General features: G+C 42.3%; 1 protein-coding gene across 2 annotated transcripts in view; it reads right to left on the bottom strand.

The window, feature by feature from the left end:
* Window positions 1-3440: 3440 nt before the first annotated feature.
* Window positions 3441-15485, bottom strand: part of LOC132386009 (small ubiquitin-related modifier 1-like) — a 31846-nt gene continuing 19801 nt past the window's right edge. For both annotated transcript variants that reach the window (XM_059958258.1, XM_059958259.1), the window contains one exon: window positions 3441-4398. In XM_059958258.1, the coding sequence (XP_059814241.1) occupies window positions 4330-4398 (69 nt within the window). In that variant the 3' untranslated portion in view covers window positions 3441-4329. The remainder of the gene's footprint in view (window positions 4399-15485) is intronic.

Below are 15485 nucleotides of genomic sequence, written 5' to 3'. Positions count from 1 at the left end.
CATGGCAGTAGAGGAGGCCATGTTTGGACATATCCGAATGGGAATATGAAGCAGAGTTGAAGTGAGTGGCAACCGGGAGATCCTGTCTGTTGTGGCGGATGGAGTGTAATCCCCCAATCTGCGTCTGGTCTCGCCGATGTGGACGAGGCCGCACCGGGAGCACCGGATGCAATAGACGACTCCAACAGACTCACAAGTGAAGTGTTGCCTCACCTGGAAGGACTGTTTGGGACCCTGAATGGTGGTAAGAGATGAGGTGTAGGGACAGGTGTAGCACTTACGCTTCCAGGGATAAGTACCAGGTGGGAGATCTGTGGGAAGGGACGTGTGGACCAGGCAGTCGCGGAGGGAACGATCCCTGCGGAAAGCGGAGAGGGGTAGAGAGGGAAAGATGTCCTTAGTGGTGGGGTCCTGTTGAAGGTGACGGAAATTACGGAGGATAATATACTGGATCCGGAGACTGGTGGGGTGGTAGGTGAGGACAAGGGGAACTCCATCCCTGTTGTGGTGACAGGAGGATGGGGTGAGGGCTGAAGTGCTGGAAATGGAGGAGATGCAGGTGAGGGCATCATTGATGACGGCAGAAGGGAAACCACGATTCTTAAAGAAAGAGGACATTTGAGATGTCCTGGAATGGAAAGCCTCATCCTGGGAGCAGGTGTGGCAGGGACAGAGGAACTAGGAACAGGGAATAGAATTTTTACATTTGGCAGGGTGGAAAGAGGTACAGTCGAGGTAGTTATGGCAGTCAGTGGGTTTATAGAAGATGTCAGTGGACAGTCTGTCTCCAGTGATGGAGACCGAGAGATCGAGAAAGGGGAGAGAAGTGTCCGAGATGGACCAAGTGAATTTGAGGGCTGGGTGAAAGTTAGAGGCAAAGTCAATGAAATTGACGAGCCCAGCATGGGTACAGGAAGCAGCACCAATGTATCGAAGGAAAAGTTGGGGAGCAGTACCAGTATAGATTTGGAGCATAGACTGTTCCACATAACCCACGAAGAGGCAGGAATAGCTGGGGCCCATACGAGTGCCCATAGCTACACCCGTGATCTGAGGAAAGTGGGAAGAGCCGGAAGAGATTAAGTGTGAGTACCAGTTCCATCAACCGGAGGAGTGTGATGGTGTTGGGGGAACTGGTGAGGTCTATTGTCCAGAAAGTAGCGGAGGGCTTTGAGGCCTTCTTGATGGGGAATTGAAGTGTATAAGGATTGGACATCCATTGTGAAAATGAAGCGGTCTCCAGCTTGTTTGTACGTGTTGATTTGACTACAGCATCTGCAGTGTACTTTGTGTTTACTATACAATTCCTTCCTTATACACCAAGTTGTATTACTACAAATTTTACCAAAAAAGCAGTTAATGATTTCAAGCATTTTAAAATAAAATTCTCTTGAGGTTAACCTAAATCTATAATGAAAAAGGTACCATAAATCTAAATTGTTTCCTGGAATTGTACTCCATAAGTAATCTCCACATAATCCTTTACTGATTGAATTCACTGAAAAGCTCTGTGGCAGTGAAGTTTGTTTGCTTGCCATACACTTTCTCAAAGCATTAGTTTAAAGGATTAAAACAACGCACACAAAATGCTGGTAGAACACAGCAGGCCAGGCAGCATCTATAGGGAGAAGCACTGTCGACGTTTCGGGCCCAGCTGACGAAGGTGAGCTTGAATCTCCTCGAAGAATTCCAACTGGCTCATCAGGCAAACCATGCTGACTTTGTCCTATCTTGTCCTGTGTCTCCAAGTACTCCATAACCTTATCCTTAACAACTGAATCCAATACTTACTTTATATTGTCACCAAACAATTGATACCAGAGCATACAATCATTACAGCGATATTTGATTTTGTGGTTCGCACTCCCTGAAGTACAAATTGAAGTAAATATAATAAAAATTTAAATTATAAATCATAATTAGAAAATAGAAAAGGGAAAGTAAGGTAGTGCAAGTCAGGTCCGGATGTTTGGAAGGTACGGCCCAGATCCGGGTCAGGATCCATTCAGCAGTCTTATCACAGTTGGAAAGAAGCTGTTCCCAAATCTGGCCATATGAATCTTCAAGCTCTTGAACCTTTTCCCGGAGGGAAGAGGGACAAAAAGTGTGTTGGCTGGGTGGGTCGTGTCCTTGATTATCCTGGCAGCACTGCTCCGACAGCGTGCGGTGTAAAGTGAGTCCAAGGATGGAAGATTGGTTTGTGTGATGTGCTGGGCAATGTTCACGATCTTCTGCAGCCTCTTCCGGTCTTGGACAGGACAACTTCCATTCCAGGTTGTGATGCACCCTCGAGGAATGCTTTCTACAGTGCATCTATAAAAATTAGTGAGGGTTTTAGGGGACAGGCCAAATTTCTTCAGCTTTCTCAGGGAGTAAAGGCGCTGGTGGGCCTTCTTGGCAATGGACTCTGCTTGGTTAGACCAAGTCAGGTCATTTGTGATATTCACCTCAAGGAACTTAAAGCTTTTGACCTGTTCCACCTGCACACCACCGATGTAGATGGGGTCGTGCGGTCTGCTACTCTTTCTGAAGTCAACAACCAATTCCTTCGTCTTGCTGACATTGAGGGATAGGTTATTGTCTTCGCACCATGCCATCACGTTCTTAATTTCCTCTCTGTACTCAGACTCATCATTACCCGAGATACGACCTACAATTGTGGTGTCATCAGCAAACTTATATATTGAGTTTGATGGAAACTTGGCTACACAATCATGGGTGTACAGTGCGTACAGCAGGGGGCTGAGTACACAGCCTTTTGGGGCATCAGTGCTCAGAGTGATTGTAGAGGAGAGCTTGTCCCCTATTTTTACAGCCTGGGTCTTGTCTGTGAGGAAGTTGAAGATCCAGCTGCAGATCTGAGTGCTAAGACCCAGGTTCTGGAGCTTAGGAATCAGTTTATTTGGAATGATGGTATTAAAGGCAGAGCTGTAGTCAATGAAAGGAGCCTTACAGATGCGTCTTTATTCTCCAGGTGTTCTAAGGAGGAACGTAGCAGCAAAGAGATGGCATCTGCCGTTGATCTGTTGCTCCAGTAGGCGAATTGCAAAGTGTCGAGGTTGACTGGTAGGTTATGATATCATCTTATCTTATATCATCTTATGATATCAATATCATCACCCACTGAGATAAGGCTAACTGGCCTTGTAATTTTCTTCCTTTTGCAAATTTCCAGTCCTCTCGCACCATACTAATGTGTAACGATTTTTGAAAGATTATTACTAATGCCTCCAGAATCTCTAACATTACTTCCCTCAGAACCTGTGGCTGCAGTTGTAGGGTGCAGAACGAGTTTGCATAATTTCACTCTTCAATCCTGAACTGATTTTATAACCTATGAACTCTACAACTCGTGTTTTCAGTATTATGTATTCATTTATTTGTTTATTTACTTCTACTTAACAGTTTGTCTTCTTTTTGTACACTTCATTTATCAGTCTTTATGTGTAATTCTTCAATGTTTCTATTGTACTTCTCTGTTCTACTGTGAATGCATGGAAGAAAATTAATTTCAAAGATGTTTAAAGTGATATATACATTGATAATAAATTTACTTTGAATTTTGAACTTTATTAGGTCTATAATACAAAGAAGTGTTAGAAAAGGAAAAATGTTTGTAGAATGTTAACTGCAAGTGCTCAGTGTTCTGACAAAATTTTACAGGTAAAAAATTTCAAAGATATTTACTAACAGAACGCTCATTAGCAAACATTAGATGCAGCATCTACCGTTTTGCCTATCATATGAGTGTTTTCATGCAATACAAGACAGTGCAGTGCCATGATTACTGCTCTTGCACTAGTGATAAAACAGTTTGTGAATTAATACCTAATTTATCCATCCTTCCTCTTTAAGCACTTGTAAAAGTATTGTTAAAGTACTGTTGACAATTTGGCCAAACAAGGAAGCTAAATGTAAAGCAGGATAATTTCTGCTCTTAATTTATGGTTTCAAAAATAATTTGTGAATGTATGTTTTAAAATACACCTTTAACTGTAAGCATTATTTATACAGCAAACTTAAATATATTTATTTCTATAATCTGATAAAAGCAAACCCAAAATTTTTAAGCAATGGAAAGTAATTAAGTTTTAAAGCTAAAGTACTCAAAACATAAATTCCTTTGTGAAAAAGGCCTTACAGGACACTTTGACATTTGCTAAGTAAACAAAATTAGTTGTAGATATTCAAGTTGAGCATTAACCATTTGTATAAATATATGAATGTAAGTTGTTTGTTTCTTTATTCTTTTTATATAAAAACAATGATTACAGCTTAAAAGCAATACAAATTATACAGATGATCAAAATTCCTATCAGTGGCAAGTAGTTAGGCTCTCAGCCATCCTCCTGTCTGCTCCTGATAAACCTCAACCACATCTTCATCCTCCATACCAAGCTATGAAAACAAAAACAGAAATAATTACTTTGCATATATTGAAACAGATTATTTTTCTTCAAGATACCTACATATATTTTCAGTGATCATTTGTTCAAAATTTTCAAAAACTTGCTTGAAATAGTAAAAATATATAATTATGTTAAGCATCTAATTTTCCAGAATTCTATCATATTTTTCCAGTTATCTTCTTTTAATTTCTATAAGGACATGTTAGGTAACAGTCCAGTCTCCATGGACTGTTAGGTAGTAGAGAATAACCATGAGGCTAACCCCCTCAACAATTACTCCATTTAGAGTTCTGCTGTGGGGAATGACCTACTGGCACTGTGTCAGGCCCTGTGCTCAGAAGGTTAGAGAACTAAAGAAGATAGCAGTATTAATAGGAGACTCTACAATCAGGGAGACAGATAGGTGAAAGGAAACAAGTGCCAGGGCCCACAATGTTTCTTATCATGTCCACAATATCCTGAAAAGGGAGGTGAGTAACCAGAAGTCATGGTACATAATGGTACCGATAACATAGGTAGAGAAAGGGAGGAGGTCCTGAAAAAATACAGAAACGGAATTGCAGGACCTCAAGGCTAGTAATCTCAGGATTACTGCCTGTGTCATATGACAGTGAGGATAGGAATACAATGAGGTGGCAGGTAAGTGTGTGGCTGAAGAATTGGAGCAGGGGGAAGGGATTTAGATTTCTCAAACATTGGTGCCTAAACAGAAAAGATGGATTGCACTGAACCCTAGGGGGACCAATATTCCTGTGGGCAGATTTACTAGAGCTGTTGGGAGTGGTTTAAACTAACATGGCAGGGGAATGGGAACCAGTCTGATAGAGCTGAGGAAGACCCAGCAAGTTTACATGAATGTAAGGAAGAACAAACCAATGACTGGGTGCAAATACAGACAGAGCAAAGAGTTAAGTTGTATCACAGACACAAATTTAAAAGGGGTTAAGAATGCAGGACTGAAGATCCTGTATTGAAATGCATGTAGAATTTGGAATAAGGTGGACAAATTTGTGGCGCAATTAGAGATTGTTCAGTATGAAATTGTGGGCATCACTGAGTCATGACTGAAAGGCGGCCACAGTTGAGAGCCTAACATCAAAGGGTATACTTAGAATTGAAAGACAGGCAGGAAGGTGTAGCTGATGGTGTGGCTCTGTTGGTAAGAGATGCAATTACATCTTTAGAAAGAGGTGACATAGGGTCAGAGAATGCTGAATCTTTGTGCATTCAGAAATTGTGAGTTAAAGAACATTATAAGAATATACAGGCCTCCAAATAGTAGCCAAAACATGGGGCTGAGATTGCAAAGAAAGCTGGAAAAGGCATGCAATAAGGATAATGTCACAATCATATTGGGGGACTTCAATATGCATGGGGATCGGGAAAATTAGGATCCCAAGAGCCGGAATTTGTTGAATGCCTTTGAAGTGGCTTTTTAGAGCAGCTTGTGCTTGAGCCTACGTGGGAAAAGCCTATCTAAGAATGAGTGTTGTGTAATCAAGATCTTATTAGGAAGTAACCCAGATCTTATTAGGAGCTTAACATAAAGGTACCCTTGGGAGGCAGTGATTGAATTCATACTGAAATTTGAGAGGGAGAAGCGTAACTCACACATATCAGTATCGCAATGGAATAAAGGGAATTCCAGAGGCAAGAGAGAGGAGCTAGCCCAGATGGATTGGAGGAGGATACTGGTGGGGATGATGGCTGAGGTTTCTGGGAATAGTTCACCAGGATAGATATATCCCACAGAAGAAGTTGTTCTCAAATGGCAGGGATCGAAAAAGAAGGGAAGTTAAAAACTGTATAAAAACTAAGGAAAGGACACATAAAGTAGCAAAGTGAGTGGGAGGTTGGATGATTGGCAAGCTTCTAAAACCCAACAAAAAGCAATAAAAGAAAAAAGATAAAATATGGGGGCAGACTAGCCAGTAATTTAAAGCAAAATACCAAAAGATTTTTTTTCAATTATACAAAGAGTAAACAGGAGATGAGAATTGATATTGGGTCACTGGAAAATGATAATGGTGAGGTAGTAATGGTGGGGGGACGACGACAAGGAAATGGCAGATGAACTTAATAGGTATTTTGCATGTGCTTTCTCTGTGGAAGACATCAACAGTGTGCCAGAGGCCCTTGGGTTTCAGAGAGCAGGAGTGAGTGCCTTTGCTAGTATAAAGGGAAAAGTGCTAGGCAAACTCAGAGGTCTTAAGGTGGATAAGTCATCTGGACCAGAGTCCTGGGAGAGGTTGCTGAAAACATAATGGATGCATTGGTCATAATCTTTCAAGTATCACAATTTGGCATGGTCCCATAAGACTAGAAGATTGCAAATGTTACTCCACTCTTTAAGGAGGGAGGAAGGCAAAAGGAATGAAATTATAGAGTAGTTAGCATAACCTCAGTGGCTGGGGAAGTGTTAAGAGTCTATTATTACCAATGAGGTGTCAGGTGATATGATGATAGGTGGAGGGGCAGATAGTGCTGAGGAAGCAGAGGGGCTGTAGCAGGACTTAGACAAATTGGAAGAATGGGCAAAAAAATTGGCAGACAGAGAATACAGTGTTGTGAAATGTATGATAATGCATTTTGGTAAAAGGAATAATATTGTGACCTCTTATCTAAAATGAGAGAAAGTTCAAATATCAGAGGTGTAGAGGGTCTTGGGAGTCCTCGTGCAAGACTCCCAGAAGGTTAGTTTATACATTGAGACTGTGGAAAAGAAGGCAAATGCAATGTTACCATTATTTCAATGGGAGTAGGATATAAAAGCAAAGGGATAATGCTGAGCCTTTATAAGATACTAATCAGACCCTACTTGCAGTATTGTCAATTGCTTTGGGCTCCATAACTCAGAAAGGATGTGTTGTTATTGGAGAGAAGATTCACAAGGATGATTCTAGGGATGAAGGGGTTAACATATGAGGAGCATTTCACAGCTTTGGACCTATACTCACTGAAATTTAGAAGAATATGAGAGAGGGGGAAATTTTATTGAAACCTACCGAACGTTGAAAGGACTAGAGAGGATGGATATGGAGAGGGTATTTTCTATGTTGGGGGTATCTGAAACCAGAGAGCACAGCCTCAGAATTGTCGGGTAACCCTTTAGAACAGATGTAAGGAGGATTTTGTTCTAGCCAGAGTAGTTAATCTGTGGAATGCTCTGTTACAGACTGTGGAGAATGCCGAGTCTATGGTTATATTTAAGGCAGAAGTTGATCATTTCCTGATTGGTCAGGGCATCAAAGAATATGGTGAGAATGCAGGTGTATAGAGTTGAGTCTGATCCAGGATCAGCCATGATCGAATGACAGAGCAGACCTGATGGGCTGAATGGCCTAATTCTGCTCATATGTCTTTTGGACAAACTCCATTTAAGAATATAGTTGCTAATCAAAGTTTTAGCTGTATGTGTGAGATAATGCTTTCCTTTGGGGAATATATTCCACTCATCTTGAAAACATCAGTACATCTAACTATTCTTAACCCTTTGGTAAACAAAGGTAGTCCACTTAAAAGTATTAACATATACAGGTGGACAGGAGCATTTAATCGTGGTAATTTTTCCTCTGTTCCAAAATTTGTTTTTTGTCACGTGAATTTGTGCACAGAACTTTATTCTTTTTAACCAGCAATGGGAAAACCTGTCAGTCATCTTTTGCATGCCACTGTATCTCAGATGCGTCAGATAAACTTATACGTTCATTACTGATACAGAGTCAACTTTTGTTTCCATAATCCTAGTTGCCGGGTCCACTACACATGTCCTTGGGCTCTGCACCAGTCCATTAGCCACTGCACCTCCTCTCTGTAAGCTGACTCGTCGTTCTTGCTGATGAGACCCACCATGGCCGTGTCATCGGCGAACTTGATGATATGGTTCGAGCTGTGTGTTGCAGCACAGTCGTGGGTCAGCAGAGTGAATAGCAGTGGACTGAGCACACAGCCCTGGGGAGCCCCCGTGCTCAGTGTGATGGTGTTGGAGATGCTGCTCCCGATCCAGACTGACTGAGGTCTCCCAGTCAGGAAGTCTAGGATCCAGTTGCAGAGGGAGGTGTTCAGGCCCAATAGGCTCAGCTTTCCAGTCAGTTTCTGAGGGATGATTGTGTTGAATGCTGAACTGAAGTCTATGAACAGCATCCGAACGTATGTGTCTTTTTTGTCCAGGTGGGTTAGGGCCAGGTGGAGGGTGATGGTCATCTGTTGAGCGGTTGGGACGGTACGCAAACTGCAGGGGGTCCAGTGAGGGGGCAGCAGGGTCTTGATATGCCTCGTGACGAGCCTCTCGAAACACTTCATGATATTGAATGTGAGTGCAACGGGACAGTAGTCATTTAGGCAGGACACTGAAGACTTCTTCGGCACAGGGACGATTGTGGCGGCCTTGAAGCACGTTGGAACGGTGGCGCTGCTCAGGGAGATGTTGAAGATGTCAGTGAGAACATCTGCTAGCTGGTCTGCACATCCTCTGAGCACTCTACCAGGGATGTTGTCTGGTCCAGCAGCCTTCCATGGGTTGACCCTGCACAGGGTTCTTCTCATGTCGGCCATGGAGAGACACAGCACCTGGTCATTTGTAGGAGGGGTGGACTTCCTCACCCCACGTCATTTTCTGCCTCAAACCAGGTGTAGACGTTATTCAGAGCATCTGGGAGGGAGACATCACCCGCAGAGTCAGGTGATGTTGTCCTGCAATTGGTGATGTCCTGGATGCCCTTCCACATGCGCCACATGTCGCCGCTGTCCTGGAAGTGGCTGTGGATTCACTGGGCGTGTGCACGCTTTGCTCCTCTGATGGCTCGTGACAGTGTGGCCCTTGCTGTTGTTAGGGCTGACTTGTTGTCTGCTCTGAAGGCAGAGTCGCGGGACCTCAGCAGCACACGCACCTCCGTGGTCATCCATGGCTCCTGGTTGGCACTTATAGTGATGGTCTTGGACACAGTAACATCATCAATGCACTTGCTGATGTAGCTGGTCACTGATGCTGTGTACTCCTCTAAGTTGGTGGAGTCACCATCGGTTGCAGCCTCCCTGAACATGTGCCAGTCAGTGAGCTCAAAGCAGTCTTGAAGAGCAGAGATGGCTCCTGCTGGCCAGGTTTTCACCTGCTTCTGAACTGGTCTGGAGCGCCTGACGAGCGGTCTGTATGCTGGGATTAGCATAACAGAGATGTGGTCTGAGGCTCTGCCCGGTACATGTCGGGAATGTTTGTGTAAACCAGGTACAATGCGTTCTCCCCCATTGTTGCAAAGTCCACATAATGATGGACTTCGGGAGCACTGACTTAAGGTTCGTGTGGTTAAAATCACCGGCGACAATAAACAAACCATCAGGGTGTGCGTTCTGCAGTTCACTAATAGCCCCGTACAGTTCACAGAGCGCCTCCTTAGTATTAGCGCTGGGGGGAATGTACACACCGAATATAAGGACAGAGGTGAATTCCCGTGGCAAATAAAATGGTCTGCATCGAACTGCCACAAACTCCACTAGCGATGAGCAGTGTCTGGAAACCAGCACAGAGTTCTTACACCATTCCGTGTTGATGTAAACACAGACACCGCCACCACGAGCCTTACCGGAGAGAGCTGCATCTCTGTCCGAGCGAAACAAAGTTAGCTCGTCTAGCTGGATGGCAGAGTCCGAAATCCCATCAGTGAGCCATGTCTCTGTGAAGACGTATGTGGAGCAAACTCTGTACTCCTGCCGAGTATTACGTTGGAGTCGGATGGAGTCCATTTTATTGTCCAGGGAGCGGACATTGGAGAGCAGAATGGACGGGAGAGCTGGCCGGCTAGGATTTGCTTTGAGCCTGGCACGGACCCCTACCCGCTTGCCTCGCTTCTGCTTCCTCGCACATCGCTTTTGACGTCTCCATCTCCGGCTCCCAACATCGGGCAAGTCCGAGGATTGTAGGCCCATTCCCCTCAGCAAGCCGACGTCGCGTAATTCAGCCAGCAGATCTTTGTGAAGGTTTGTTTTTGGACGCTCTCTGTATTGTAGTAGTGTCTGGCGATGGTAGATAGTCGCTCTGTTATCCATGTGCCCCAATCGAAAATTGTGTATCAAATTAAATTAGAAAATTAAAGTAACACCAGGTCTGAAAGGCCGCTTCTGCTGTGCCGCACCACCTCAAATCATGGGTACTATCCTCCATAGTATCCAGGACATCTTCAAAGAGTGATACCTCAAAAAGGTGACATCCATCATTAAAGAGCCCCATCACTTAGGACATGCCTTCGACAATCCTCTACACTATCTACACCATCACCAACCTTTGTGTCGCCTGCAAACTTGCCAACCCACCCTTCTACCCCCTCATCCAGGTCGTTAATAAAGATCTCAAAAAGTAAAGGTCTCAGAACAGATCCTTGTGGGACACCACTGGTCACAACTCTCCAATCTGAATGTACTCCCTCCATCACAACACTCTGCCTTCTGCAGGCAAGCCAATTCTGAATCCACCTGGCCAAACTTCCCTGGATCCCATGCCTTCTGACTTTCTGAATAAGCCTACTGTGTGGAACCTTGTCAAATGCCTTACTAAAATCCATGTAGGTCACATCCACTGCACTACCCTCATCTATATGCCTGTTCACCTCCTCAAAGAACTCTTTCAGGCTTGTTAGACACGATCTGCCCTTCACAAAGCCATGCTGACTGTCCCTGATCAGACCATGATTCTCTAAATGCCCATAGATCCTATCTCTAAGAATCTTTCCAACAACTTTCCCACCATAAATGTAAGACTCATTGGTCTGTAGTTACCCAGACTATCCCTACTACCTTTTTTGAACAAGAGAACAATATTCGCCTCCCTCCAACCCTCCAGTACCATTCCCATGGACAACGAGGACATAAAGATCCTAGCCAGAGGTTCAGCAATGTCTTCCCTCACCTTGTGGAGCAGCCTGGGGAATATTTCGTCAGGGCCCGGGGACTTATCCATCCTAATGTATTTTAACAACTCCAACACCTCTTTTAATACCAACATGCTCCAGAACATCAACCTCACTCATATTGTCCTCACCATCACCAAGTTCCTGTTCATTAGTGAATACCGAAGAGAAGTATTCATTGAGGACCCAGCTCACTTCTACAGCCTCCACATCTTATCTCTAATAAGTCCTACCTACACCCCTGTCACCCTTTTGTACTTCAATAATTGAAGAATGCCTTGGGGTTTTCCTTTACCCTACCCGCCAAGGCCTTCTCATGCCCCCTTCTTGCTCTCCTCAGCCCCTTCTTAAGCTCCTTTCTTGCTACTCTATATTCCTCAATAGACCCATCTGATCCTTGCTTCCTAAACCTCATGCATGCTGCCTTCTTCCACCTGACCAGATTTTCCACTTCACTTGTCACCCATGTTTCCTTCACCCTACCATTCTTTATCTTCCTCACCAGGACAAATTTATCCCTAACATCCTGCAAGAGATCCCTAAACATCGACCACATGTCCATAGTACATTTCCCTTGAAAAACATCATCCCAATTCACACCCGCAAGCCTTATAGCCTCATAATTTGCCCTTTCTCAATTAAAAATTTTCCTGTCCTGATTCTATCCTTTTCCATGATAATGTTAAAGGCCAGGGACTGGTGATCACTGTCCCCCAGATGTTCACCCACTGAGAGATCTGTGACCTGACCCGGTTCGTTACCTAATACTAGATCTAGTATGGGATTCCCCCAGTCGGCCTGTCAACATACTGTGACAGGAATCCGTCCTGGACACACTTGACAAACTCTGCCCCATCTAAACCCTTGGAACTAATCAAGTGCCAATCAATATTAGGGAAGTTAAAGTCACCCATGATAACAACCCTGTTATTTTTGGACCTTTCCAAAATCTGCCTCCCAATCTGCTCCTCGGTATCTCAGCTGCTACCCGGGGCCTATAGAATACTCCCAGTAGAGTAACTGCTCCCTTCTTGTTCCTGACTTCTACCCATACTGACTCAAAAGAGGATCCCACTACATTACCCACTCTTTCTGCAGCTGAAATAGTATCCCTGACCAGTAATGCCATCCCTCCAACCCTTTCCCCCCTCTCTATCCCTTTTAAAAAACTGAAATCCAGGATTATTGAGAATCCATTCCTGCCCTGGTACAAGAGAATGGGCTAAGTTTACCTTCTTCTCCCTCGGTTACTTCCTAACCGGAAGACCACAATCTGTGAGGATTGGTGATAACATCTCCTCCTCACTGATGATCAATACTGGTGCACCTCAGGGGTTGTGTGTTTACCCCACTGCTCTACTTTCTGTGTGCACACAATTGTGTGGCTACACGTAGATCAAATACCATCTATAAATTTGCTGATGATACAACCATTGTTGGTAGAATCTCAGGTGATGATGAGGAGGCATACAGGAATGAGATAGGCCAACTAGTTCAGTGGTGCCACAGCAACAACCTGGCACTCAACATCAGTAAGACGAAAGAGCTGATTGTGGACTTCAGAAGGGTAAGATGAAGGAACACACACCAATCCTCATAGAGGGATCAGAAGTGGAGAGAGTGAGCAGCTTCAAGTTTCTGGTTGTCAAGATCTCCGAGGATCTAACCTGATCCCAACATATCAATGCAGTTATAAAGAAAGCAAGACAGCGGCTATACTTTATATTAGAGTTTGAAGAGATTTGGCATGTCAACAAATGCACTGAAAAACTTCTATAATTGTACTGTTGAGAGCATTCTGACACTCTGCATCACTCTCTGGTATGGAGGGGCTATTGCACAGGACTGAAAGAAGCTCCAGAGGGTTGTCCTGACGAAGGGTCTCGGCCCGAAACGTCGACAGTGCTTCTCCCTATAGATGTTGCCTGGCCTGCTGTGTTCCACCAGCATTTTGTGTGTGTTATTGTTTGTAGTCGGCTCAATCTTGGGTACTAGCCTACAAAGTACCCAGGGCATCTTTAGGGAGCATTGTCTGAGAAAGGTAGGGTCCATTGTTAAAGCCGTCCAGCACCCAGGGCATTCACACACTCTGCGATTCAAAAACAGCTTCTACCCCTCTGCCATCTGAGTCCTCAATGGACATTGAAACCATAAACACTACCTCACCCTTTTAAAACTTTTTTATATCATAAAAAAATCTATACCCCCTACCAAGACAAAGCTGGTTGGAGAAAGAAAAACAAGAGAAAAAGAAAAGAGTACTCGACCATATAGTACTTTATAATAATAGCCCAGATCTATATTATAATAACAATTCAAAGATTTTTAAAATAGTTCAGAAAAGGTCCCCATAACATTTGAAAATCTTGGTTAGAATCAGAAATTGAACAATGAATCCTCTCTGGATTTAAACATGACATAATATCACATAACCACTGACATTTGTGTGGGGGAGGGGAATCACCCTCCTAGCTATAAGAGAAATAAAAGCCAATACCCATGATTGAGAAGGCTCCAAAATTATAGCTCTTTCCTCAACAATACCAAATAAGGCAGTCAAAGTATTGGGCTTAAAATTAACTTTAAAAAGTACAGAAAAAGTTTGGAGTACATCTTTCCAATATTTTTCAAGACTTGAACATGACCAAAACATATGTATTAATGAAGCCTCTCCATTATTGCATCTGTTACAGTAAGGAGATATATCTGCAATATAGTGAGACAGCTTATCTTTAAACGTATGAGCCCTATGTACTACTTTAAATTGTAGGAGGGAATGACGAGCACATAATGATGAAGAATTAACCATTTAGAAAACAACCCTTCAGGTCTCATCAGACAATGAAGTCTGTATGTCCTTTTCCCAATCTTTTTAAAATTTTATCTAAAGGAGACGTTCTTAATCCCAATAACAGACCATAAATATAAGAAATAGAGTCAGTTTCAAAAGGTTTCAAATTTAAAATATAAATCTATTATGTTCTTATCCGGGCTAGTAGGAAATACATGTAATTTACATCTTAAAAAATCTCTAATCTGTAGATATCAAGAAAATTGAGTACTAGATAGGTTATATTTCACTGAAAGCTGCTCAAAAGAAGAGAGATTCCCTCCAACAAACAGATCCTGAGATTGTTCAATGCCTAATCCATCTCATTCTCTAAAACATAGATGGGTTAAAAAAATTTAGAAAAAATAGGACTGGAAAGAGAGAATCTCAATAAACTAAAATGTTTTCTAAACTGCAGCCAGATCCTCAAAGTGTGTTTAACCACCAAACTGTCAGTGAATTAATTTATTTACAAATAAAGGAAGAGAGGATCCAAAAAGAGAAATAATAGAAAATTTCTTAACAGAATTGGCCTCCAAAAGACCGATATTGGACAATCCTCACAATTAATATAACCAGAAAGTAAGATTTTGTATATTAATTGCCTAATAATATAATCTAAAGTTGGGTAAAGCAGAACTACCATTCTTTTAGCTTTATTGAAGGTGGGTTTATTTAATTCTTCCATATGTAGAAAAAAAGAATCAAATCTAGAGAATCAAAAAAAGACAGGAATAGAAACAGGTACAGATTGAAAGAGGTATATAAATTTAGGTAAAATATTCATTTTAATAGAATTATTGGATCAATCAATGATAGAGATTGAGGCGACCGATTAGAAAGTGTCTTTTTCACATAATTCATTAAGATAAAAAAAATTTTCTTTGAATAAATCTTGTAATACTTAGTGATTGTTACACTGAAATATGTAAATTGTTTTATAAAATGAAGGTTAATATCAGTTGGTATCAAATTATTTAAAAGAAATAATTCACTCATATATAAATTCAATTTATGTCCTGAAAACTGACTAAAATTAGTTGGTAAATGAAACATAGAGGGTAAAGAAGTTGTAACAGTAGATATAAAAAGCAACAGGCCATCAGCATAAAGCAAGACTTTATGAATAGTACCTTTCCTTAAGATACTGGTAATATCTTTAAACTCTCGAAAGGCAATTGCTAAAGGTTCTAGCACCAAACCAAAAAGCAAAGGACTCAACAGACATTCTTGTCTGGTTCCACGTTGGAGTTTAATTGGATTAGAAATCTGAAAATAAGTAAGGGAGATAAATAATTTAATCGAATAAATAAAATTGGGCCCAAAACTAAATTTTTCTAAGGATTT

This window comes from Hypanus sabinus (assembly GCF_030144855.1).
Source record: "Hypanus sabinus isolate sHypSab1 chromosome Y unlocalized genomic scaffold, sHypSab1.hap1 SUPER_Y_unloc_11, whole genome shotgun sequence".
NCBI lineage: Eukaryota > Metazoa > Chordata > Chondrichthyes > Myliobatiformes > Dasyatidae > Hypanus > Hypanus sabinus.
This window is presented reverse-complemented; position numbering and strand designations above follow the sequence as displayed.